This window comes from Cucurbita pepo, chromosome LG12 (genome assembly GCF_002806865.2).
Source record: "Cucurbita pepo subsp. pepo cultivar mu-cu-16 chromosome LG12, ASM280686v2, whole genome shotgun sequence".
Taxonomy (NCBI): Eukaryota; Viridiplantae; Streptophyta; class Magnoliopsida; order Cucurbitales; family Cucurbitaceae; genus Cucurbita; species Cucurbita pepo.
Genome location: NC_036649.1, coordinates 9,437,119 through 9,462,001, shown reverse-complemented (window position 1 = coordinate 9,462,001; position 24,883 = coordinate 9,437,119). Strand labels below are relative to the sequence as shown.

The 24,883-nt window shown below is 36.7% G+C and overlaps 7 protein-coding genes and 1 pseudogene across 8 annotated transcripts; 7 read left to right on the top strand and 1 right to left on the bottom strand.

The window, feature by feature from the left end:
- The first annotated feature begins 183 nt into the window (after positions 1–183).
- On the top strand, positions 184–4,918 carry LOC111806553 (protein root UVB sensitive 2, chloroplastic). The gene is made up of 9 exons (XM_023691920.1): positions 184–338; positions 402–518; positions 2,022–2,110; positions 2,452–2,536; positions 2,675–2,734; positions 2,813–2,906; positions 3,066–3,163; positions 3,297–3,476; positions 4,172–4,918. Exons 1-9 carry the CDS (start codon positions 327–329, stop codon positions 4,718–4,720), a joined length of 1,284 nt encoding a protein of 427 aa, XP_023547688.1. The 5' UTR covers positions 184–326; the 3' UTR covers positions 4,721–4,918.
- Positions 4,919–5,361: 443 nt separating this feature from the next.
- Positions 5,362–6,386, top strand: LOC111807417. The gene is made up of 2 exons (XM_023693137.1): positions 5,362–5,627; positions 5,840–6,386. Exons 1-2 carry the CDS (start codon positions 5,500–5,502, stop codon positions 6,174–6,176), a joined length of 465 nt encoding a protein of 154 aa, XP_023548905.1. The 5' UTR covers positions 5,362–5,499; the 3' UTR covers positions 6,177–6,386.
- Positions 6,387–6,803: 417 nt separating this feature from the next.
- Positions 6,804–11,592, bottom strand: LOC111807377 (protein FAR1-RELATED SEQUENCE 5-like). 2 transcript variants are annotated; one of them, XM_023693082.1, is made up of 4 exons: positions 11,070–11,592; positions 10,649–10,671; positions 9,424–9,845; positions 6,804–7,175 (listed from the first exon to the last, which is right to left on the bottom strand). In XM_023693082.1, the coding sequence occupies exons 3-4, from the start codon at positions 9,748–9,750 to the stop codon at positions 6,963–6,965; spliced, it is 540 nt and encodes a 179-aa protein (XP_023548850.1). In that variant the 5' UTR covers positions 9,751–9,845; positions 10,649–10,671; positions 11,070–11,592; the 3' UTR covers positions 6,804–6,962. The 2 variants fall into 2 exon arrangements, with proteins under 2 accessions (XP_023548850.1, XP_023548849.1); XM_023693081.1 differs by lacking the exon at positions 10,649–10,671 and having other exon boundaries at positions 11,070–11,586.
- Positions 11,593–12,368: 776 nt separating this feature from the next.
- Positions 12,369–13,801, top strand: LOC111806395. The gene is made up of 2 exons (XM_023691686.1): positions 12,369–12,700; positions 12,774–13,801. The coding sequence occupies exons 1-2, from the start codon at positions 12,441–12,443 to the stop codon at positions 13,360–13,362; spliced, it is 849 nt and encodes a 282-aa protein (XP_023547454.1). The 5' UTR covers positions 12,369–12,440; the 3' UTR covers positions 13,363–13,801.
- Positions 13,802–15,105: 1,304 nt separating this feature from the next.
- LOC111807796 lies at positions 15,106–17,856 on the top strand (annotated as a pseudogene).
- A 693-nt stretch (positions 17,857–18,549) lies between these two features.
- On the top strand, positions 18,550–19,647 carry LOC111807554 (gibberellin 20-oxidase-like protein). Its single transcript, XM_023693321.1, has 2 exons — positions 18,550–18,930; positions 19,078–19,647. Exons 1-2 carry the CDS (start codon positions 18,572–18,574, stop codon positions 19,595–19,597), a joined length of 879 nt encoding a protein of 292 aa, XP_023549089.1. The 5' UTR covers positions 18,550–18,571; the 3' UTR covers positions 19,598–19,647.
- A 997-nt stretch (positions 19,648–20,644) lies between these two features.
- LOC111807459 (gibberellin 20-oxidase-like protein) lies at positions 20,645–21,889 on the top strand. The gene is made up of 2 exons (XM_023693192.1): positions 20,645–20,993; positions 21,141–21,889. The coding sequence occupies exons 1-2, from the start codon at positions 20,647–20,649 to the stop codon at positions 21,727–21,729; spliced, it is 936 nt and encodes a 311-aa protein (XP_023548960.1). The 5' UTR covers positions 20,645–20,646; the 3' UTR covers positions 21,730–21,889.
- A 1,482-nt stretch (positions 21,890–23,371) lies between these two features.
- On the top strand, positions 23,372–24,851 carry LOC111807552 (gibberellin 20-oxidase-like protein). Its single transcript, XM_023693318.1, has 2 exons — positions 23,372–23,759; positions 24,219–24,851. Exons 1-2 carry the CDS (start codon positions 23,413–23,415, stop codon positions 24,790–24,792), a joined length of 921 nt encoding a protein of 306 aa, XP_023549086.1. The 5' UTR covers positions 23,372–23,412; the 3' UTR covers positions 24,793–24,851.
- The last annotated feature ends 32 nt before the right edge of the window (positions 24,852–24,883 follow it).

The following is a 24,883-nucleotide window of genomic DNA, read 5'->3' as shown; positions in this document are numbered from 1 at the left end:
CTCTGATTTTTTGAAAATTTTGGAAGTGTCGACATTATAAAAAAAAAAATTATAGAACGAACAAAAAAAAGAAGATAAAAATAAAATATTTAAACTAATAAATAAATATTATCATTTTAAATATAGTCTTAAAAACTAAAAAAACATAATAATAATAATAAATAAATAAATAAATAAAAATAGTGAAACAAACGTCTCTGCCACTTCGGAGAAACAGATAAAACTTCCTTATTCGGCGGCAATTGTGGATTTCAACTCCGATTCTCGCGGCGGCGTTTTCACCTCTGGAACGAAACGGTCATTAGGCAAATTGCGAGTCTTCCTCCATGGATTTCCTGGTACATTTCAATTTTATTATCATTCCAGTCCCTATCTTCTTCTGAATCTCCTCCACTACGCAGAACAAGTTCAACGTGCGCAAGGACGCAGAGAAATCGCCTTCTGGTCCTGTTTCCTGGATTGAAATCTCCGAGTCTGTCTCACGCCGCTGCCAATTTCAACCCGATGGTCAACTTTCTGTGAGCTTCTGGTTTAGCTGACATTAACGTTTTCTGAGCTGTGTTTTAAATAACTGATGGTTTTTCGCTTTCTGGGCATTGGTTATTTCATTCCAAATTTTCATTCATTCTACTTTTCTTTATGGAAATTCCGTGGTGTTCTTGCTTTTTTTAGTGTAAATGTGGGCTATCTTGGTAGCCGGATATGCTTGATGTTTAGTACCATGCTTCATAGTTTTATATGGAGTTGAAAGACAATCTGAGGCGTGAGGCGTTAGGCATGATGTGATTTTCCACTTGTGCAATCATATGGTGCTGATCCACTTAAGCTACTACTATCAGTAATATGATTATAGAATGAATTACCATCAGAAGTTTATAGGATTAGTGGCTTGCCTTTGGTTATGCGGTTCATTGAGTGAACAGGCTTCAGTGCATCATAAAATTGAATGGCCAATGGAGTGTCGTGTGATATAATCTTCTGGTTCTCATTGCTGCTCTATATGATGCAAATGGGCCAGTGTCAAATCATGATTTTGAAACCTAGGTTGATCTTAGCTTCTCTGCCTTTTTTTTAGCATGAATGGATCAGCTAATAGTGAGCATGGGATTTAGATCAGAACAATTATCCAAAAGAGACTCGACATCTATACCGTTAGGCATCGGGGAAGAAAAAAATATTGCTGCCTTTGGTTTAGTTTGTGCACTTTACAAAAATACATACGAAAAGCACATCTCTCTGAACCTAAACTCTAAAACACCCTGTCGTAGAGTCTTCAATGTTCAAAAAGACCCTTCTTAATGGTACCCTTATGATAACTAACTCACTGTTTCCACCTAACTAATGGTACCCACCCCCTTACACATGCTCTGACAAAAATTTCTCATAAACTCGAGTTTCTTTTACCATTGAATTGCTTTTTTAAAAGGAAAGAAAATGTGGTTAGAGAGGAACAATAGAATTTTTAGAGGGCAGAGAGATCTTTAAATGAGGTTTTGGCGGGGGAGGTCTAAAGCCTGTTTGTGAGTGTTTGTTCGTCGATTTTTGTAATTATCATCTTATTCTTCTTCTTTCAGATTTGAGCCCGTTCTTATAGGTTCTTGAGGGATTTTTTTGTGGGCTTGGTATTTGTTGCCATTGTATATTCTTTCATTTTTTTTTCACTGAAAGCTTAGTTTCTTATCCAAAGAAAAAAAAATATGGAAAGAAAAAGGAAATCCTGTTCAAATTGGTCGGATTAAAGTAGATCGTTCTCTTAAAACAAACCTAAGTTCTGAATAAAATTACATTGAGAGGCATTTGGAAGAGGAAAATACCTAAAAAGACCAAACTCTTGCTTTGGAAAAATAGAATATGAAGAGTGATTGATGAAGGGAAATTATTTCGAAGCGTATGACAAAATTTCTGATTCAACCATGATCGTTTTGAAGTTAAAATTAGGAAATGGTTTTTTTTTTTTTTTTTTCCCAGTTGTGTAACCTTCAAATTGGATGCTAATATAAAAAAGAAATTGATCTCTATAGGTGAAGATTATTGATGACTCAAGACCAGCAATTCAACGTGTTGTTGATTCCTTCCTCAATACATTTTTTCCCTCAGGATATCCATACAGGTAAGCTGCATGATTTATTGTCACTAGTCTAAACAATTACACCAAGATTTGCATAAATCTCACCACCAGTCAAGTAAGGTGGAGGATTGTTGTATTTATAATAAATTGAAAGAGTTATTGTGAGATTCCACATCGGTTGGGGAGGAGAATGAAGCACTCTTTATAAGGGTGTGGAAACCTCCCCCTAGCAGACGCGTTTTATAACCTTGAGGGAAAACCCGGAAGAAAAAGTCCAAAGAAGACAATGTCTGCTAGCGGTGGACTTGAGCTGTTACAGTTATAGTAGTAAATGAACAAGTGTCTTTTGTTAGCTACTTGATTATTGCCGTCTTACTTGACAGTGTCAATGAAGGATATTTGAGGTATACACAATTTCGAGCATTGCAACATGTTACTAGTGCAGCTTTGTCAGTGCTGTCAACTCAGGTTTTTATCCAAATCTTTCCATCTTTGGTATTGCATTATGATTACATAATAATTCTTAACATTAGTAATATGATAATTACCTGTCAGCTTCAAATGATAGAATGGTGGTCATTGATATAAGTTCTTAATTCTGTTCAGTCACTGCTGTTTGCTGCAGGCTTGAGGCCAACTGCGGCACAGGCTACTGTTGTTAGTTGGGTAAGTTCAACAATTGTTTGTTATGGATCCATATGCTTGGTGACATATACTTCTCTCTTTCTTTTTTCTTCCTGGAAGGTTTTAAAGGATGGGATGCAACATGTTGGCAAACTCATATGCAGCAATTTAGGTACAAGAATGGATTCAGAGCCCAAAAGGTGGAGAGTTATAGGTATGCATCTTTGTATCAATTTGTTATTCATTTTAAGATAGCATTTCCATACAGACATTATGTTGTTTCTTGGAGTCGCATCGTGTGTGTGTGCACTTATGGTTTCTTAAGTGACAAGTGACCATCGCTTCTAAAAAACGATCGGATTTTATGCTGTAGCTGATGTCCTCTATGACTTTGGTGCTGGCTTGGAAGTTATTTCTCCCTTATGCCCTCATCTTTTTCTTCAAATGGCCGGCCTAGGCAACTTTGCAAAGGTTTAAGTTGCTTCTCTCTTCAGCAAATTGTTTGAAGTATTATCAGTATTCGCCCGTTCTAGTTTCCGAGTACAAGAATGTTCTTTATTTTGTGATTTTGAATTTCTCTTCTGCTTTTTCTGGGGCTGGCTAGGGAATGGCTGTAGTTGCTGCAAGAGCAACAAGATTACCAATATATTCTTCATTTGCTAAAGAAGGCAATCTTAGTGACCTTTTTGCCAAAGGGGAAGCCATCTCCACTCTCTTCAATGTTGTTGGAATCGGAGCTGGGCTACAATTAGCGTCAACTATTTGTTCATCAATACAAGGAAAGGTAGGTTCCCTTGAATTTCCACTGTCAGTTGATTTTTTCTCTATGTTCTTATGCATTTTTCACTGTTATAAAAAGATACAAAAATAAACTGGTGATAAATTTATGCATTTTTCACACGGCTTGATATCCGGCTCTGATACTTATGCATTTTTCAATGATTATCGAGTGATATTACTCTGTTTTCTGCATTTTTTGGTAGGCTTATTGTAGACACTGATCCTGAACTCTAGGGGAATGGTATTTTTTGTGTTGTTGAGGAAATGACTGAATATGGACATGAGAAAAATGTACAAATGTGAACTGACGGTGTTACGTAACGGGTTAAAGCGGACAATATTTGCTAACGGTGGGCTTGGACTGTTACAAATAGTATCAGAGCCAGATATCAAGCGGTGTGTCAACAATGACGTTGGCCCCCAAGGGGGTGGATTTTGAGATCCCATATCAGTTGGAGAGGGGAATGAAACATTCCTTATAAGGGTGTGGAAACCTCTCCCTAGTAGACGCGTTTTAAAATCGTGAGGCTGATGACAATACGTAACGGGCTAAAATGGATAATATCTGTTAGGGGTGAGCTCGTTTGTTAACCTTTTTTTATCTTGCTTATCATTTGTCTAAATCTGGTTCAAGCATGAGATACATTCGACTCGATGTGAGTACCGTTTTTAGTTGGTTTTAATTTCTATTCCTTGCAGTTAGTTGCAGCCCCTCTCCTTTCAATTGTACATGTCTATTGCGTTGTAGAGCAAATGCGAGCAACTCCAATAAACACATTGAATCCACAGAGGACGGCAATGATCGTTGCTGATTTCGTTAAGTCGGGAAGGATACCGAGTCCCGCTGACCTAAGGTACCATGAAGATCTTGTTTTTCCTGGAAGACTCATAGAGGATGCTGGAAGTGTAAAAGTAGGAAGGGCTTTACATGAGGTTATTAAGCCATCAAAACTTGTTGAAATGAAACAAATGTTCCCCGAGGAGAAGTTTGTTTTGAACCAAACTCACAAATGGGTTGACATGGTGTTGGAGCATGATGCCTCAGGCGAGGATGCATTACGGGGATGGCTAGTAGCTGCATATACTGCAAACATAAAAGGGCCTTCTCATGAGCCAACTGCCAGCGTGTTGCTCGAGGCTTACGAAAAGATGAACGATGTGTTCACTCCGTTCGTATCTGAACTTCAGGCCAAAGGGTGGCATACTGATCGTTTTCTCGACGGAGTGGGAACTCGTTTTGCATGGTAGTTCTACATTCTCTATACTATCTTTAATCTTAGGTTCATATAGGTTTGTAGATCTTAGAACAGGCAATCATTTTCTCACGAGAAGTCGAGTTGTTTTGCTTGATGGTTCTTCATTTGTCGGACTACTTTGATTCATGCAGGTTTGTTGATATCAGAACTATATACTATATGAAGTAGAAATAGATCAAACGTTGTTACTTTTGTTAGAACAATGATGTGGGAGCTTTACAACACGTTCACAATCTAGTTAGATATATGCGGAATTGGTAGTACCAGCACGTTAATATAAGCACGATGTCAAGCCAGCAAATAAGGACACAAGTTGATATGATATCAGAAGTGTTCTCTAATGATACGTGAAACTTCCATGGTCTGAAATTTAGAGTTCTTTGGACGGGTGAATCCCTAAATCACAAACCGTAGAACCCTCCATTTGAATTCAACTATTAAGTTTAAGATTAGAACTCTCGATGAATAACAAGTTCCTTAACACATGAGTTGAAAATTCCACAAATTAGGATGAATAATCGAAAATTAATTTTTTGAAAACGGTAATAAAAAAATTAATTTTTGTTTATAAAATTGATCTATAGATTCAAACATTTTATTAGATAAATCAAAAAGTAATATTCAAAATTTTGGTACAGTTCATCATAAACAATTTAAAACTCACAAAGATCCCATCCCCACTTTTGCAGTGCCCAAAAAGCGGGACAAAGTTTTTGAAACTTTCTTGAAGAAATCCGAAGGAAACACTCCCCCAAATCGGAGACCAAGACAATGGAGACTTTTCGCTTACTCAGTTATCTTCTCCTTCTCTACTTCGCCACCGCCGCCGCAGGAGAAGCTGCATTATCGCGCCCTCCTGGATTTCTCTTCTCAAGAACCAGAGGAAGATGCACTCCAGAGTAAGATCTCCATTTCCTTTTTCTAAAAAATACACGTTCAAACACACTAATTCTTCTGAGAGGCTGCAGAGTTAGGTCGAAATCCTCTCGTAAGCTCTAAATCGATTGAGATTTTCTCGTAGACATTTTCACAAACACATCGACGCATGAGTTTTTTTTTTTTTTACGTAATCGATCGGATTGAGACTGGTTCGATTATTTGAGGCGTCCAGGTTCTGGAGTAGTAGGAGAGAGGCTTGGCCTCGGATGGCGCCGGAATCGGCGACGGTGGCGAAGATTTTCGGATCGAGAGCTCACGAACGGTACGGATCTGAGATGACATTACTGGCGGCGGCGACGGTGGCAGTGGCGGATGAGGAAGAGGAAGAGGAGGCGTTCGGTAGAGTAGTGAAGGAGGCAACCGCAGCACTGTTGAATTCGTATGCAAGAAGGGATTTCCCATACTCAGCTTGGGAGGTGAAAACATTGCTCATCAAAGCATTGGTATCTAAAGAGGCTGCTGCTCTTCAATCTCACCGCTTTGCCTTCGCTAATGAGTCCTGTAATTAGCATCTCATCATCAAACAACCCAACCGCTCTTGCTCTTTGCTTGATCTTGATTTGAATTTCAAAATTTTTGGTAATGTTGGAGGGTTAGATAGATGGTTGTCTAGATTAACAAGTTGATAATCTTTATCGACAAATGTTTGAATTTAATTCTAACTATGGTATGATTTTGTGTTTAGAATCGAAAGAGAATGATGAAACAGAATTTTGAAGTGATTTTCAACTTCTACTGTAGGTTCTGACATCAAATCTAACGACCTCAACTTAAAGATTATATTTTATTTAGATTTGAAAAGTCGAGCCGGTATAGTTACATTCTTGATCTTTGAATTAGGCATAATTACATATAGTAACCCGACATGAGTAATAGATAACTCAATAATTAAAACAACATCAAGGAGTAGGAATTCATTGTAATCCAATACTTGTTAACGATCTGAAAACAATCGTGTAGTCATTCAAAGTCAATTTTAGTCATAAAATTGAATTTGAATGAGATTGAAGACATGTTTTGTATTGATTTTAAACCTAACAAAATTGTTTCAATTGAAAGTAAATGGATTAAATCGTTACAAATTTATCAGTTACTTGAGCTATGTTCGCTCTAGGCGAACTTCTTAGATGAATATATAACCGAAAAACGCTATGAAACTCATAAATCATAACGCTTTGATTGCAACTAACAAGTATAATAGAGTCCAAGACTCTGATCTTCAGTTCAACACATCAATGGCTACTATACATTCCTAAATAGAAGATTATTGAGACTCAAATTTTAAACTCTATTTACTATTGTGGACGACGACATGGATAATGTTTTTGGATTCCAGATTCAACTTGCCTGAGATTGCTGATGATCACTTGTATTTTTGAAGACAGTTCTTCTGTTTGTTCTTCCACCTTGGAGATAAAATTGAAAAGCTTTTCCCTATAAGCTATGCAGAGTTGCTCCTGATGCTCCAACTCCATTTTTAGTTCCTCGATCTTCTTGTCTTTATCGCCCTGCAAGCATCGATGTCGATGTCGATTCAGTTCTTGAATATACCAAGAACTTGAAATATAATATATAAAGGAAGTAGATTCATGTCTGCACACTGAAAGCAACATTAATCACTCACATTCGTAACCAGCTTTATGCAGTGGATAGAGAGTACTACCGCTACTTCAATTCCTGAAGCATTTCTACAACCAAAGGCTAAGCAAAAAATTGGCAATCTCAACAATTCAAGTAGATGTCATGCCAAATTTTTGTTAGATGGGTGTTCTATGTTCGTCTCGTTCGACTGAAAATCTTTCTTTTTATGTTCTACGATTAAAGAAAAGTCGATGATTCCATAATTTTCCACGAACTTCCAGTTACATCTTGTTAGACTTGAGTAATACCAGAGATTGTAGTAGACTTGGGTCCTCAATTCCATTGACAGACCAGACCCCAAGATCAATGATATAGGTAGCAATTCCTCAACCACAATGACATCAGATAAGGATAGAACCATCCATTTACTACTATTCCAAATTGATAAATTTGTTTCGTCACAATCGATGTGAGATAAGCCCAAAGTGGATAATATCAGCAGTGGGTTTGGGCTGTTCCAAATGGTATCATAGACAGACACCGGATGGTGTGCCAGCGAAGACACTGGGCTCCCAATGGGGGTGGATTGTAAGATCCCACATTGATTGGAGAGGGTAACAAAGCATTCCTTATAAGGGTGTGGAAACATCTCCTTAGTAAATGCATTTTAAAACCTTAAGAGGAAGCCCTTGAAGAAAAAGCTCAAAGAGGTCAATATCTACTAGTGGTGGGGGCTTGGACTATTACAACTATCCCCTATCACCGTCTAATACTAAAAAAAGAACATCTTCATTTTATGGATAGGAAATAGGGGGATACGTATCCCGGTATCCCGGGGAAGATTAGAGAGCTCCCCCGCACTCTCCAAGATCCCTTCCAAAAGTTCACCCCTATATGCCTTAGACCAGTTGAGCAGCTCAGGTTGTTCCTTTATTTATTTACTTAAATCTTCTCTTGGTTCTAAAATGTGCATATAACTTTTGTCTAAACAATAAAAAAATGTACGATTTCTTGGTAAACATTTGGGAGAAACCTCTCTATTTAATGGAAGGGAGTGGAGCTGCCTTATAAATGTACATCAGCTGCGGTTGAATGAGGGTAAGTCAAGTAAAGGTTTTAGCAGGTGTGGAGAGTGGTGTTTTTGGTAAGTGATCATAAGGAGTATGGGGAGCTCTCAAATCTTCCCTTAGTAATGTATCCCTACATTTCCTGTCCGTAAAAGTAAAAGATGTTCAATTTAGTCTTAGAGCTATTCGGTCGCAAGGGATGGTTGCAAAAGTAACTTTGTGAGATCCCATGTTGATTGAAGAGAGGAACGAGTGCCAGCGAGAATGCTGGGCCCTGAAGGGAGGCGGAATGTGAGATCCCACATCGGTTGGGGAGGAGAATGAAGCATTCTTTGTAAGGGTATGGAAACCTTTCTCTAGCAAACGCGTTTTCAAAACCTCGAGAGGAAACCTGAAAGGGAAAGCCCAAAGAGGACAATATCTGCTAGCGGTGGGCTTGGACCGTTACAAACTTACTTTGACATGGAACGTTGTGAGTGGCTATAGCTGTTTAGCGTACTTTCGGTACGGAGAAGGGTTAACTTTTGGTAAGTGATCATGGGGAGTATGGGGAACTCTCAAATCTTCCCTTAGTTACATATCCCTCTATGCCCTGTTAAAGTAAAGAGGTTCAATTTATATTAGAGCTATTTGGTCACAAGGGATGGTTGCAAAAGGAACCGACTTTCGCATGGAACGTCGTGAGTGGCTATGACTATTTAGCACACTTCCTATATGGAGAGAGATGGACTTTTGGTAAGCGATCATGGGGAGTAAGGAGAACTCTCGAATCTCCCCTAGATATATATCCTTCTATCTCGTATCGTAAAAGTAAGGATGTTCATTTTAGTATCGAGCGGTCACAAGGGATGGTTGTAAAGGTAACCGACTTGGCATGAAACGTTGTGAGTGACCTTAGGGAGTAAGGGGAGGTCTCAAATCCTCCCCTCGATAGTATGAGGTCAAAGATTTGAGTCCTCACCCCACCCCACATGTTCGAACTCAAAAAAAAATCAATGAACAAAGAAACAAAGAAACCTTTTGCATGGTATCACAGCATCTAATTCAGCACAGTCCTCTTGTCAAACATGAAGCATAGAACATATGTTAGAGAATCAGAATAACTCACCGAGCTGTTGAAACCATTGGAGCAAACAACTAAGGGATGATTGTGATCCTTCACAAATCGTGTAACGACCCATTTTCCAGACTTCTCCATTTTTACCAAAATCGTTGCCTTGCAGCCCTCACGTGCACTAGGCCGTGATTTCTTATCCAATCCATAAATCCCTCTATGATTGGGAGAGAAACCTTGTTTGTTACATCCAAGCCTCCGAGCTAGCGTTCTTCCATCAATTCCAGAACGACGTCGCTGCATGATTCGTACAACAAACCCCATTTGTCTGGCATATTCAGCATAAAATTTTCTGGCAGCATCTTCAGAATCAAACTCCATACCCACATATGGCTCCAAAATCACATTTCCTTCAGCTGCATGAATGTTAACCTCAATAGCGTTGTGTGCTGGCCCTGATCCGTCGTCTAAATTCACTGCAACACGTTCATCAACATTACTAACATTGCAAATGAGTTTAAAGCGTATAGGAAACGATATTATAACCAGTACACTCCGAATTTCTTTATTAGTTATGATTCTCAATCAATCTAGGCCAATTGCAGTATTTATTATATTGTCCATATTTGAAAGCAAGTGTAACCTTTTCCAGATTGCAAAGTACCCTTTTTCCAATATCAAGTTAAATATGGAAATATAACTTTTGAAAAATAAATAAAAGCATAAAGCAACAATGATTTGAGCACGAGGTATTGTAACAACCCAAGCCCACCGCTAGTAGATATTGTCCTCTTTAGGCTTTCCCTTTCGGGCTTCCTTTCAAGGTTGTTAAAATGCATTTGCTAGGGAGAGGTTTCCACACCCTTATAAAGAATATTTCGTTTCCCTCTCCAACCCGTGTGAGATCTCACAATCCACCTCCTTTCGAGGCCCAGCGTCCTCGCTGACACTCGTTCCCCTCTCCCATCAATGTGGGATCTCACAATCCACCCCCCTTCGGGGCCCAGCATCCTCGTTGGCACTCGTTCCTCTCTCCAATCGATGTTGGATCTCACAAATATCCTCCATTCGTTCAAACTAAAAAAAGGAAATAAGAAACAATCGACTCTTCTATCTTATCCCATGATTGGACTCATCTCAAAGAAGCCTTCTTGATAAGAAAACTTCCCATCACAAGCTTTTGATCATGTTCGACTCCATCAACTCACGATGTGAAGCACAAAGAAGTTTACACAAACAAGAACAAAAAAATGGATTTACAAAATGAACACTGCTGTACCTGGATGACAGGTAACTTCATTCCTTCAAACAGCAGGAAAAGAAAAACAATCAGAACAGCATCAATCAATAGAGAACCTAAGTGAACCATGAACCATTGCCATTCTTTTGAATCAGTATCAAAAACCTAAGTGAAATAATTCAAGTATATAGCAATTCTCCAACTAGGTAGTACTACAAACATCAATCAACTATGTAGAACAATGAAAATGCAGCCTAGTTTCAACAATCTGCCTTACTCTTTAATCAACCACAAGAGTCGACATGTGGGAAAATTCAATTAGCAGCCAGATTAGGGCATGAACTTCGATAGAAGAACAACAAAGATTCCGTAAATTACGAACGTTTCAGGATCCAAGCAGCAAAGTACCATAGAATGAATGACAAAACGAAACCCCAAAAACAGAATTACGATTACTCACTGAATAGAAACACTCCTAATCCGTCGACAGCGCTTTACACACAAATCGAAGATTAAATGAAGAAAACTGATGACGCGCTACTGAACAGAGCAAATACTTGAAGTTTGAAGTGGACTTTGGCTCAAAACGGAAGTCGGGTTCTGTGGATTTTCACTGAAATCTCTTCCCCTTCGCTCATTGAAACGATGAAGAGATGCAACGGCGTAGAATCTTGCCGATGAACTGTGAGAACCCTGAATTTTGGTTTGGATGGTTATGGTATTGGATCGATTGGAGAAGTGGGTTTTCGACGGCGAGAACTAATTTTGAAGTATAAGCAATAGATTTTGTGAAAAGGAACTGTTCTTGAAATTACAAAAGTTGGTATGATTTTGCTGAAGATCTTGTGGATGGTTCCACTACTGGGATTCAACAATTGGATCGACCACTAGCATATTCCACGAACTTCAAAAGAAAGGAAGGAAGAATGAAAAATACGGAGGTTAATTTGTATTAACGCGGTATCTATGAACAGATATCAATCGAGATATTTAACTTCAATCGGTAGAGTGCTAGAAAAAGTAACTTATTGTTCTAGTTAGTGAATTTAGTAAGCTCATATGATTCTATTGCACTTAACAACAAGAATTTGATCTAAACCTTTTAGACGAAGAACGCTCAAGTCATACAAATTAACTCAAGAATATTGGGTCGTCCTTTTCATCCTATACAGACTATGGTCCCGAGCAATATTTTTAGAAAGTTCGTTCCCACCTCATTCATGGGTCGGCTAGTTTGTTAGCCAATGAGAATCTCTAAATAAGTAGACTTGGACATGTTTTTTTACCTATCTCTAGTTATTTGGGACCTATTCACATCTTTGGACCGACAGATAGATTACGGTTTACCAACCTAACCATAATTCAATTGGTTTAAGCATATTTTCTCGGAAAAAAAAAAAAAAAATCAAGAAGGTCAATTTATTTGACCTCGTTTGGGATTAGCCAACCAAGGAGGTCGGTCAATCAATTTAATGACATATTTGGTCAAAGGTTAGCGACCATCGATTGACCAGTGGTGGTCTTCCCATGAAACATTATTTGAAAAAGACTATGGTTATTAGTCTCTCGTTTTTGCTCATTTTCTTTTCTTCTTGTTTTCGGCTCCTTTCCTTCTTCACTTTTGGCTTTCTTTCTTCGTCTTTCCTTATCTTCTTATTAACTGTTGTACAGCTTATTGGAGATACCGGTAAATAAGGGAAGAAATCGTCTTAGATACCTCGAGAACAAATCTAATGAAAACGGTGTTGGGCTTGTAGCTTAGAGGATTAGAACACGTAGCTACGAACCTTAGTATCAGAGGGTTCGAATCCCTCCTCGCCCACAACCAGCCATGGGCTCGAGGTCGAGATTGACGAGAAATGACCAAGAAAATGGATCCAAGTTTGAAAAGCTTGACGAAGATGCACAAGCACATACACAAACCCAAACCAAACGCTATCTCTTTCACTTCCATACACCCTTTCTTTTGCTTCTTCCAAAAACTTCCCCAACTTCAATCCCTCCAAGTAATCCAATCCCCACCCGCCAACTTCTCTTCCCCCTCTCTCAATACTCAATCCGCCATCGCCAAATTCCGCCTTCAATGGACGAGTAAGCTCAATTTCTCTTCGATTCCCCCTTCTTTTTCTTTTCATTTTCAGCTCATTTTCCTGTTTCTAATCAGATCCGAGACGTACCCTAAGGAGTACTACAATGATCGGAGCAGAGCAGATGGAATCCGGACTTCATCGGCGTTGTCTTCTTCGTCCACCACCAGTGTCCACGTTACGGCACTGGACGGTCTCGTCAACGTCAATTCACTTTTCACCATCGCTGTATTTGTAGGGCTTTCGTTGACCACGCCTGGGCAGCATAGTCTCCAGAATTCCTCGGTCTGCGATGCTGGCATTGATGTTGCTCGGAAGCTTCTGGTTTTCGAGGTCGTGTCGTTTAGCTTTTTTCTGTTCTCGTCTCTTGTGGCGCAGGGTTTGAAGCTTGCCATTAATCTTTTGAATAGTAAGGATGTGGATGAGGCGTTTAGGGCACACATCAATTTGAAGGTGCTGAGATTGGGGATGTTGGCTTCCGCCGTTGGATCGGTCATGGGTTGCTTGTTTCTGATGCTGTCCATGGTGAATGTCATCCAAATTCGCCTTGGAATGCTGTCCTGTGGAAGCAAGTCCGCGGTTCATGCTGTGACTGCGCTTCTTGTTCTGGTTACCTCTGCTCTTTTGGTCTATATTTCCACTGCTATCTATGCTTTTCTGCATTGATTGAATGCTTAATCCACGATGATTTATATATATATATATATATGCTTCTCTTTTGCTTATTGTTAGTTACACGTATTCTTGAGCTGCCCTCTGTTGGTTTCCCTTGACCTCCATTGCACTCTATTTGAGCTTATTTCAGCTGCGCAATGTTAAAGAATATGATTATACCCTCACCTATCAGCTTAAAGTGTTCTAGAGTTTAGTGATCACTACTATGGTTTGAACTCTTAATTTAAGCTTTTGGGTTTAATGGTAGTTTAATATGTATTAGCACATTAGCTTTTGAGCTTAGTGGTAGTTTATGTATTAGCACAGGAAGCTGTGTTCAAAGCCTTAAACTGCTTAGTTAAGCTTTTAAGGTTAGTGTCATTGTAACATTTATCTTGAATGGCTTTTTGTGTATATTGTTATGAGAAATGGGAATGACCCTCTTCGTATATTGTCTACTTTTGAGCTAGACCATATGTGACTTTGCTTTGGAATTCTGTTAGAGGTTGATATGCCAACAAAGTTATTCTTATTTATGTATATATGATCTTATTCATTTGTAACTAATGTGAGGCTAGATTTATATCTTCTGCATGTTTGATCTAAATGCTGTTAGGGATAGATTAGAAATTAGTTAGGAACTTTGTTGTGGTATTTGGTTACTGATGGAGTGGAGTGGGTACTGAGGAAGTTAGACATTTGGTGAGTGAATGAGGACTCGAGATTTCAATACATTTGGGTTCTATCAGTATTCAATACATTTGGACTTGAGAGGAAGTTAGGCTGTAACAGTTCAAGTTTAATTGTCCGCTTTGGTCTGTTACGTATGTTACGTATTGCTGTCAGCCTTACAATTTTAAAATGCGTTGGAGAGGTTTTCACACCTCTATAAGAAATGCTTTGTTCTTCTCTTCAACGGGATATCACAATTCACCCCTTGGGTGCCAGTGTCCTCGCTGGCACCACCTAGCTTTGATATCATTTGTAACTGCTCAAGCCTACCGCCAACAAATATTGTCCACTTTGGCTCGTTATGTAGTTTCACAGTTTTAAAACGTGTCTGATAGGGAGAAGTTTCCACACCCCTATAAAGAATACTTCGTTCCCCTCTCCAATCGACGTGGAATCTCATATAGGCATTTGGGGAGTGGATAAGGAGGAAGTTAGGAGGAATAAGGACTCAAGGAGGGAAGGTTCAAGTACTTTGTACACTTGGGAGTTGTGTTGTAACTTCATTATCTTTTAGATTTCTATACATTTGAGTTCTATCTGTAAGTCATGTGATTGAAGGTATGCTTACGATTATGAATGGTAGCATCCATGTATAAGTGAATGATGGAGCAAAGAAGAGTTGGAAACCTTTGGATTAGGAAGTGTTTTATACGATCAACCAATACGATTGACCTTAATGTTCGACGGAGATAATGTTGTGAGAAGTAAAAAGGAACAATGCATTAGTTGGTAGGTGTAGAGTATGGTAACTAAGGGCCAAAGAACAATACGTGATGAGGTCTACGAGTAGTGGCATGCTTAAACAAGAAAGCTATCCATTAATTTCAGCTCATCCTTATATTTTCCACTTCCCTTTGCTTAAGCAATCATCTCCCAACCCTCCTTTCAACATCAACAATGCGCGTTAGGCAAGGTGAATGATCCGATTATCCTCTAATCTTAATACAATGTTCGATGATGAGGTCTACGAGTAGTGGCATACATAAATCAATCAGGATAATCGAGCGTGTAGAAAATATGAACCTATCATCGAACCGTCAATATGATGAAGTTCTTTTTTTTGGAGTAGATGCATGAACTATAGTTGGAACTCGATTTGGATGGTCTCCCATCCTTCTCTCATTGATTTCCTTTGCTAATTCAGTCAATCCCCCATGGCTATCCCCTCCCGAAATCGTCCTCCACCGCCTCCTCCGCCCTCCACGGCCGCCATTGCCAAATCCCCCTCTCTCCGATTGAAAACCCGTCTCCTTGCTTCCTTCTCCTGTCTGCTTCGACCTCGTCGCTCGCCCCAATGGCACTGTCAACCGTCGCCTCCTACGCCTCTTCGATATCAAATCCGCTCCCAATCCGGTCAAGCCCATCCACGGCGTCGTCTCCCTCGACGTCATTGTGGATTCCTCACGCAACCTCTCCATCCGCGTCTTTACCCCTTCCTCCAATGCTACCTCTCTTCCCATCCTCATCTTCTTTCACGGCGGCGGCTTCTCCTTTCCCAGCAACGCTTCTTTCTCCTACGTCACCCTCTGCCGCCGCTTCGCCCGCCGCATACCCGCAGTCGTCCTCTCCGTCAACTACCGCCTCTCTCCTGAACACCGCTTCCCTTCCCAATACGACGACGGCTTCGACGTCCTCCAATTCCTCGACCACGAAAACAACACCGTCGGTCTCCTCCCTCCAATCGCCGACCTCTCCAAATGTTTCCTCGCCGGTGACAGCGCCGGCGCCAATCTCGCTCACCACGTAGCCGTCCGATTCTCCCGACAGAAATCACAATTCCAAAGAGCCAACATCATCGGATTAGTATCGATTCAACCGTTCTTCGGCGGACAGGAACGGACGCAATTAATCTGTCAATTATTATTGCTTATTTATTTAATTAATCCGTCTGTGACATCTTTATCATTTTCTTTTATTATACAAACCACTAAAAATAAAATTGAATTTTAAATTTAGTGGACATAAAATTTAATTTTATATTTAATGAGTCAATTAATTTTAAAAGAAATTAAATGTGTCATAAATCTATTATATACGAATTAAAAAATTTATTAAATATTTTTTAAATTAATATTTAATAAACGCAAAATTATTTTTAAAGTTTAGTAAATAAATAAACCCGATTAAAAGTCTTTTTCAACTCATTCAATTCAAATAATTACACATTCCAATTAATTGGTATTTATGATAAATAAATTAGCGGTAATTAATTGATAGATTAAAATATATACCTAATTCATTTTCAATAATAAAATATATTAATAAGTGTTCATTAAAATTATTAATTATTTAATAATAAATAAATATATTTAATTGATTGGTTTTAATTTTCTAAAATAATTTGAATGAATTATTATAAATTATTTCATATATTGCATAGATTTAATTAGCATACATTAATGGCTTGAAGTTAATTTTGAATTATTCATTATCTTATTTTTTATATTAATTACTTGGAATTACTTCTGACTTTTGTTTTAGGACGCTACTTCTCATAATCTTTAATACATTCGAATTAAGGTATAAACAAACGAGAATATTTTACCATACAATAGTATGTAACAATCGAAAAGAACACTATTTAAGAAACAACAACTCAAAATCATAGGATTTGTTCATATCACAGAATATGTCTGAGGAAGTTCCCGTGATAGACATTGGTTGTCAAAGCTTGACTGAATCGACTGCATCTTCTCTACTTAGAGCGTGCAATGAATTGGGATTCTTCTTCATCAGAAACCATGGCGTTTCGAAGGAGTTTTACGAGAAACTCATCTCTGGCGCCGATGAGCTTTTTTCTTCTCCCGAGGAGACCAAGCAACAACTGACAATGGGAGTTTCCTCGTACACCCCGAGATTTGTGGTGTCGCCTTTCTTTGAGAGCTTCAGGGTTTCGGGACCTAACTTCTCAACCTCTGCTGCTGCGCAGGGTTTCACTCAATCCCTATTCGGCCACCATGCTACTGAATTCAGGTTGTCTTCTCCTTAAAAATGTTTCCTTTCATCGCTGTTAAAATCTGCGCGATGGACTTTATTTTATACGATTGTTCTATCATTATCTTCTTTATTTAGACACTAATTTGTGTTTGTATGTTCGAGATTATTTGCAGTAATCTTCTAGACGAGTATGGAAGCAAAATGAAAGAAGTATCGAAAACAGTAGTGAAGCTATTACTAAACATCTTGGGGGATAATATTGAAAACAAATTCTATGATCCCGAGTTTAGCAACTGTAATGGCTACCTAAGAATAAACGGTTTCACTCCTCTAGACATGAATGCCGAAGAAGAAGTTGAAGTGTTCAAGAAGCACACCGACCTCAGCTACGTGACGATAGTGTTCCAAAATGACATGAGGGGGCTACAAATGAGATCAAAAGGAGGCGACTGGATCACCGTAAGGTCGAGCGAGGACGATATTCTTGTAGTAAACATTGGAGATTATATGGAGGCTTGGAGCAACGGGAAGCTGAGATCTGCCATACATAGAGTTGTTTTAAGGAAAAATATTACGAAAAGATTCTCTATCGCTTTCTTATCGACACCTGAAGATGAATCTAGAGAAATACATGCACCTAGTGAAGTCGTTGGAGAAGGGAAATCAAGACTTTACCGCTCGTTTTCAACCCAACAATATAAGCATTTTAGGGAAAATAATTACGAGAAAGTTGGAGCCACGATTAAGGATTTTGTTGGAATATGATGTCGTTGGATTATCTCTTCCGACTCGACTACAACAAATAAACATTAAAAATACTAAATTATCGATATTTGGGTCGTAAATAACTATCTTATGATGTACTCGAATATAAACTAGAATTGAATTAGGATGGTATCAGTATAAAATTAATATTTTTTATTAATTAGTTTTATTTATTATTAATTATAGAGACTAGATGTGCAATTTTATCCCATATTTAATTTAAATAAATTCACATTCTAATTAATCGGTAATTATGTTAAATAAATTTGCACTAACTAATTGATACCCAATTCTTTTTTAATTGATTTATTTTAATATTGAAATGAATTATTAAATATTTAATAAGAAATAAATAAATTTAATTGATTGATTTTAATAATAATTTGAATGAATTATTATAAATTATTTCATATATTGCATAGATTTAATTAACTTACATTAATGGCTGGAAATTAATTTTGAATTATTCATTAGCTTATTTTTTAATTAATACTTGGAATTATTATTTTTTTCCATTTATTTATTTATTTATTTATTATTATTATTATTATTATTATTATTATTATTTTGGGATATAATACATTTCAAGTTTTATCCTCACCTAACTTGGGACTACTCCTAATAATTTTTAATACATTCAAATTAAGGTATGAATAAAAAAGTAGAATATTTTTACTACATAACAGTATGCAACCAATTAAAAGAACATTATTTAAGGAACAACAGCCCCAACAAAATTGGAAAAAGAACACATTGGTGTTCGGTTCCAAAACAGTAGAGTTTGTTCATGTTGCAGAATATGTTGATAGAAGAAGTTCCAGTCATAGACCTTGGATGTCAAAGCTTGACCGAATCGACTGCATCTTCTCTACTTAAAGCGTGCAATGAATTGGGATTCTTTTTCATCAGAAACCATGGCGTTTCAAAGGAGTTTTACGAGAAACTCATCTCTGGCGCTGATGAACTTTTTTCTTCTCCCGAGGAGACCAAGCAAAAATTGACAATGGGAGTTTCCTCATATACCCCGAGATTTGTGGTGTCGCCTTTCATTGAGAGCTTCAGGGTTTCGGGACCCAACTTCCCAGCCTCTTTTGCTGCGCTGGGTTTCACTCAATCCCTATTTGGCCACCAAGCTATTGAAGTCGGGTTGTCATCTCCTTTAAAATGTTTGCTTTTATCGCTATTAAAATCTGCGCAATTCTTAACCATGGGTTTTATTTTATACGATTGTTCTATCATTATCTTCTTTATTTAGACATTAATTTGTGTTTGGATGTTCGAGTTTATTTGCAGCAATCTTCTAGACGAATATGGAAGCAAAATGACAGAAATATCGAAAAGAGTACTGAAGCTATTACTAAACATCTTGGGGGATAATATAGAAAACAAATTCTATGATCCCGAGTTCAGCAACTGTAATGGCAACCTAAGAATAAACGGCTACACTCCTCTTGGCATGAATGACGATGAAGAAGTTGAAGTATTCAAGAAGCACACCGACGTCAGCTATGTGACGATAGTGTTCCCAAACGACATCAGGGGGCTACAAATGAGATCAAAGGACGGTATTCTTGTGGTGAACATTGGAGATTTATTGGAGGCTTGGAGCAACGGGAGGTTGAGATCTGCCATACATAGAGTCGTTTTGAGGAAAAATAATATGAAAAGATTTTCTATCGTTTACACATCGACACCTGAAGATGAATCTAGAGAAATACACGCCCCGAGTGAGGTTGTTGGAGAAGGGAAATCAAGACTTTATCGTCCATTTTCAACTCAACAATATAAACATTTTAGGGAAAACAATTACTAGAAAGTTGGAGCCATGATTAAGGATTTTGTTGGAATATGATGTCACTGGATCATCTCTTCGGATTTGACTACAACAAATAAACATTAAAATATTAAATTATCGATATTTGGGTTGTAAATAACTATCTTATGATGCACTGGAATATACACTAGAATCGACTTGTAATGGCATCAATATAAAATTAATATTTTTGATTAATTAGCTTTTTTTTACTTAAAAAAATTAAAATTTAGAACAATAATTGAAACTTAGAGAAGGTTTAAAAATGGTTTTAAAATTTGTTCTTGTGAAGTTGCTAATGAAAGATTCAGATCATACGCCAATAGATCGAGAGATCTCATAGGTTAACCCACTATAATGATATATTTGTGTTACTTCACATCATTTTGTATCTGATATGGTCCATAAGCTAAATAATTTTATATATGATCGGTCCCTCATCTAAATAAATTGTTTAATCCATCTCTATTATTTTAATGTTTATCTAACCAGTCTATAAAATTTTAATTATTCCGTGACAAATTTAATATTTTTTTTTAAAAAAAAATTACAAGTTCACTGGACATAAAAATTAAAAAAAAATTCAAATTTACACCTACGGCGAAGTTAATTTTCGGAAACACAAATTTAAAAATTTAGAGATTTATTAAAAAAAAAATTATATTGACATTTTTATCAGATAAAAACGAATAATTTTGACTAGATTTTTAATTTTATCCCATATTTAATTCAAATAAGTGCACATTCTAATTAATTGGTATTTATGTTATATAAATTTGCACTAACTAATTAATAGATTGAAATGTATACGTAATTCATTTTCAATAATAAAATATATTAAATAATGCAATAAAGTGTTTATTAAAGTTATTAAATAATAGATAAAATAATAGCTTTTGTATTAATTATAATAAATTGTTTCATTTATTACTAAGAATTAATTAACTTACATTAATGGCTTTAAATTAATTTTGAACTATTCCTTAACTTATTTTCTATAAATTACTTGGAAAGGATCATGATTGGTCAGTTTGTAAGTATAGCACAATATGTCGATAGAGGAAATTCCCGTGATAGATATTAGCTCTCAGAGTTTAACCGAAGCGACTGCATCTTCTCTATTCAAAGCATGCACTGAATGGGGGTTTTTCTTCATAAAAAACCATGACATTTCGAAAGAGTTTTACCAGAAACTCATCTCCGGCATCGACCTGTTTTTTTCTTCTCCCGAGGAGACCAAGCAAAAGCTGAAACACGAAATTCCCTCGTACACCCCAAGATTTGTGATGTCGCCTTTATTTGAAAGCTTTAGGGTTTCCGGACCCAACTTCTCAGCCTCTGCTGCTGCGCAGGGTTTCACTCAATTCCAATTCGGCCACCAAGCTACTGAATTCAGGTTGTCTTCTCCTTAAAAATGTTTACTTTCATCACTATTAAAATTTGCGCGATTCTTAACCATGGGTTTTATTGTATACCGTTGTTCTGTCATTATCTTCTTTATTTAGACATTAATTTGTGTATGTGTGTTCGAGTTTATTTGCAGCAATCTTCTAGACGAATATGGAAGCAAAATGACAGAAATATCGAAAAGAGTACTGAAGCTATTACTAAGCATCTTGGGAGATAATATTGAAAACAAATTCTATGATCCCGAGTTCAGCAATTGTAATGGCTACCTAAGAATAAACGGCTACACTCCTCCTGACATGAATGATGATGAAGAAGTTGAACTGCTCGAGAAGCACACCGACGTCAGCTATGTGACAATAGTGTTCCCAAATGACATCAGGGGGCTACAAATGAGATCGAAAGGAGGTGACTGGATCGACGTAAGGCCAAGTGAGGACGATGTTCTTTTGGTGAACATTGGAGATTACATGGAGGCTTGGAGCAATGGGAGGCTGAGATCTGCCGTACATAGAGTTGTTTTAAGGAAAAATAATATGAAAAGATTCTCTATCGTTTTTACATCGACACCAGATGAATCTAGAGAAATATATGCCCCGAGTGAGGTTGTTGGAGAAGGGAAATCAAGACTTTACCGCTCGTTTTTTACCCAACAATATAAGCATTTCAGGGAAAACAGTTACGAGAAAATCGGAGCCTCAATTAAGGATTTTGTTGGAATATGATGTCATTGGATTATCTCTTCGGACTCGATTACAACAAATAAACATTAAAAATACTAAATTATCGATATTTGGATAATAAATAACTATCTTATGATGTACTGAAATATACACTAGAATTGACTTGTGATGGCATCAGTATAAAGTTAATATCTTGGATTAATTAGTTTTTTTTTTTTTTTTTTTTTTTTTTTTTTTTTTTTTTTTTTTTTTTTTTTTTTTTTTTTTTTTACTTTCTCTAAATTGTAACGACCCGCTTTTTGAAAGGCTCAATCCACGGACCACTACAGACTAATATGAACATTTCGGCTTCAGTCCATCTAGGTTTCTTCACTAAAGGTGAAGTTCAATGTCCTACGAACACGAGTGAAAAATCCTACCTTATTATCTAGAAACGATGTAGAATTTTGGAGATTAAATCATCGATTTTTTTGTTCAAAACTGCTCCTTGCAACTCAAATTCAATCTCCTCCACCTCTAGCTTTTAGTCGTTGATCTCTATTTTTAGAAATTGTCTAATAAGTCCTTATCCTTCAATTTTTAGAAATTGTGTACTATAGATTCTTAATCTAAATAAATGGTTTAATCCATCTCTATTATTTCAATTTTATATTTAATAGGTTTATAAAATTTTAATTAGTCTCGAACAAATTTACATATATGAATTAGTTAATTTTCGTTAAAATAAATTTAAAAGTTTAGAGATTTATTAAATATTTTTTATGTTAAAATTTTTATTTGATAAAAACGAATAATTTAGAATTTCATCCCATATTTACTTTAAATAAGTCCACATTCTAATTAATTGATAATTATGTTATATAAATTTGCACTAACTAATTAATAAATTGAAATGTATACGTAATTCTTTTTCAATAATAAAATATATTAAATAATGCAATTAAGTGTTTATTAAAGTAATTAAATAAAAGATAAATATAATAGTTTTTGTATTTAATTATATTAAATTGTTTCATTTATTACTAAGAATTATTCAACTTATATTTATGGCTTGAAATTAATTTTGAACTATTCATTAACCTAATTTTTTTTTTTATAAATTACTCCGAATTATTTTTCTTTTTTTTTTTTTATATATAATTTATTTTCTTTCTTATACTTGCGTGTAAGAAAAAGATACCTAGTGTGACACCCGAATAAAAGAGAGGTACATGAATGATCCGAGACCGCATGTAAATGAGAACGATCCTAAAGATAGGATGACTAAGAAAGATTTAAAAGAATTGAAAGTCACTGGTTATACCAAGAAAGTGCGGTCATAAAATCTAATGACTCGAAAATCTGATCAATTCAACCCCGTGAAATTATACTTATATTTTATAATAAAAGAAAATTGAGATGTCCACGGGGCGAGGACGAGGAATACAATCCTCGTCCCCGACCCCATTTATTTAACGAGAAGAAATCTTTTCCTACTCACTTCTTCATTCCCCGCTTAAATGGAGATTTTTTCGAGAGGGTCACCCGAAACAAATTGATGTCCACAGAATAAAACATAAATGTCATATTTAAACTTACACAATAGAGAGGTAAGACAAGAAAGTAGAATTAAGACATAGAGGTGTATGTAACAATTGAAAAGAGCATTATTTAAGGAACAACATCGGAAAAAGATCATATTCTTGTTTGGTTTCAAAATCATAGGGTTTGTAAGTATAGCACAATATGTCGATAGTGGAAGTTCCAGTGATAGACATTAGCTGTCAGAGCTTGACCGAATCCGCTGCATCTTCTCTACTTAGAGCGTGCAACGAATTTGGATTCTTCTTCATTAGAAATCATGGCCTTTTAAAGGAGTTCTACCAAAAACTCATATCCGGCGCCGACCAACTTTTTTCTTCACCAGAGGAGACCAAGCAAAAACTGACAATGGGAGTTTCCTCTTACACCCCGAGATTTGAGGTGTCGCCTTTCTTCGAAAGCTTCAAGGTTTCGGGACCCAACTTCTCTGCCTCGGCTGCTGTGCAGGGTTTCACTCAATCCCTATTCGGGCACCAAGCCACTGAATTCAGGTCATCTTTCTTTTTTCCTTTCTTCTTCTTCTAAGAATGTTAGCTATTGAAATTTGAATGTCTTCTCACATATTTAACGATTTTAAGAGAAATTATTCTAAGAAGTTTATACATCATGAGTGCTATACGGTTGGATCTATGATTTAATTTAAATTTTTGAGGTTTTAGATAAACTTTTACATTTTTGTACTTTTAAGGAGTTTTTTTGATAGAGATTAATCCCTAAAACCCTGAAATGCTTAATTTTGAATAATTTAAAGATAGGTTAAGTTATAAGATAACTTCTTGAAATTTTTAGAATTGAGTACTAGAGTTGAGTCGCTGAAGATTCAACGTGTTCACTAAAATTCTAAATTTTCGATTTTGTGTTCAATATATTAATGCGTGAAAGAATATAATAATCAATCATTTTTCGTCTTCTTCTTTATTTGGAGTTTGTATGTTCGAGTTTATTTGCAGCAATCTTCTAGATGAATATGGAAGCAAAATGAAAGAAGTATCGAAAAGAGTAGTGAAGTTATTACTAAACATCTTGGGGGATAATATTGAAAACAAATTCTATGATTCCGAGTTCAGCAACGGCTTCACTCCTCGAGACATGAATGAAGAAGAAGAAGAAGAAGTGTTCAAGCAGCACACTGACCTCAGCTATGTGACAATAGTGTTCCAAAATGACATTAGAGGGCTACATATGAGATTGAAAGGAGGAGATTGGATGGACGTAAGGCCGAGTGAGGACGATAACCTTGTGATGAACATTGGGGATTTTATGGAGGCTTGGAGCAATGGGAGGCTAAGATCTGCCGTACATAGAGTTGTGTTAAGGAAAAATAATATGAAGAGATTCTCTATGGCTTTCTTTTTGACACCCGAAGATAATGATAAAGAAATATATGCACCGAGTGAGGTTGAGGTTGTTGGAAAAGGGAAATCAAGACTTTATCGCCCATTTTCACCCCAACAATATAGGCTTTTTAAGGAACAGAATTATGAGAAAGGGAAATACCTGATCAAGGATATTATTGGAACATAATATATACAAGTGCAACAAATAAACATTAAATATTAAATCATCGACGTTTAAGATGATAATACCTATTTGATGATCGATCGTAATGCCATCT

What these genes read in the sequence shown, in the direction of transcription:
- LOC111807417 (XM_023693137.1), top strand. Translation starts at nt 5,500, where the DNA reads ATGGAGACTTTTCGCTTACTCAGTTATCTTCTCCTTCTCTACTTCGCC. An exon ending in AGAGGAAGATGCACTCCAGA is followed by an intron (nt 5,628 to 5,839) that starts GTAAGATCTCCA and finishes TGAGGCGTCCAG; the next exon opens with GTTCTGGAGTAGTAGGAGAG.
- LOC111807377 (XM_023693081.1), bottom strand. An exon ending in CCAATGGTTTCAACAGCTCG is followed by an intron (nt 7,176 to 9,423) that starts GTGAGTTATTCT and finishes CGATGCTTGCAG; the next exon opens with GGCGATAAAGACAAGAAGAT.
- LOC111806395 (XM_023691686.1), top strand. Translation starts at nt 12,441, where the DNA reads ATGGGCTCGAGGTCGAGATTGACGAGAAATGACCAAGAAAATGGATCC. An exon ending in ATTCCGCCTTCAATGGACGA is followed by an intron (nt 12,701 to 12,773) that starts GTAAGCTCAATT and finishes GTTTCTAATCAG; the next exon opens with ATCCGAGACGTACCCTAAGG.
- LOC111806553 (XM_023691920.1), top strand. An exon ending in CAAAAGGTGGAGAGTTATAG is followed by an intron (nt 2,907 to 3,065) that starts GTATGCATCTTT and finishes TTTATGCTGTAG; the next exon opens with CTGATGTCCTCTATGACTTT. An exon ending in GCCTAGGCAACTTTGCAAAG is followed by an intron (nt 3,164 to 3,296) that starts GTTTAAGTTGCT and finishes GGGGCTGGCTAG; the next exon opens with GGAATGGCTGTAGTTGCTGC.
- LOC111807552 (XM_023693318.1), top strand. Translation starts at nt 23,413, where the DNA reads ATGTCGATAGTGGAAGTTCCAGTGATAGACATTAGCTGTCAGAGCTTG. An exon ending in CACCAAGCCACTGAATTCAG is followed by an intron (nt 23,760 to 24,218) that starts GTCATCTTTCTT and finishes GTTTATTTGCAG; the next exon opens with CAATCTTCTAGATGAATATG.
- LOC111807459 (XM_023693192.1), top strand. Translation starts at nt 20,647, where the DNA reads ATGTCGATAGAGGAAATTCCCGTGATAGATATTAGCTCTCAGAGTTTA. An exon ending in CACCAAGCTACTGAATTCAG is followed by an intron (nt 20,994 to 21,140) that starts GTTGTCTTCTCC and finishes GTTTATTTGCAG; the next exon opens with CAATCTTCTAGACGAATATG.
- LOC111807554 (XM_023693321.1), top strand. Translation starts at nt 18,572, where the DNA reads ATGTTGCAGAATATGTTGATAGAAGAAGTTCCAGTCATAGACCTTGGA. An exon ending in CACCAAGCTATTGAAGTCGG is followed by an intron (nt 18,931 to 19,077) that starts GTTGTCATCTCC and finishes GTTTATTTGCAG; the next exon opens with CAATCTTCTAGACGAATATG.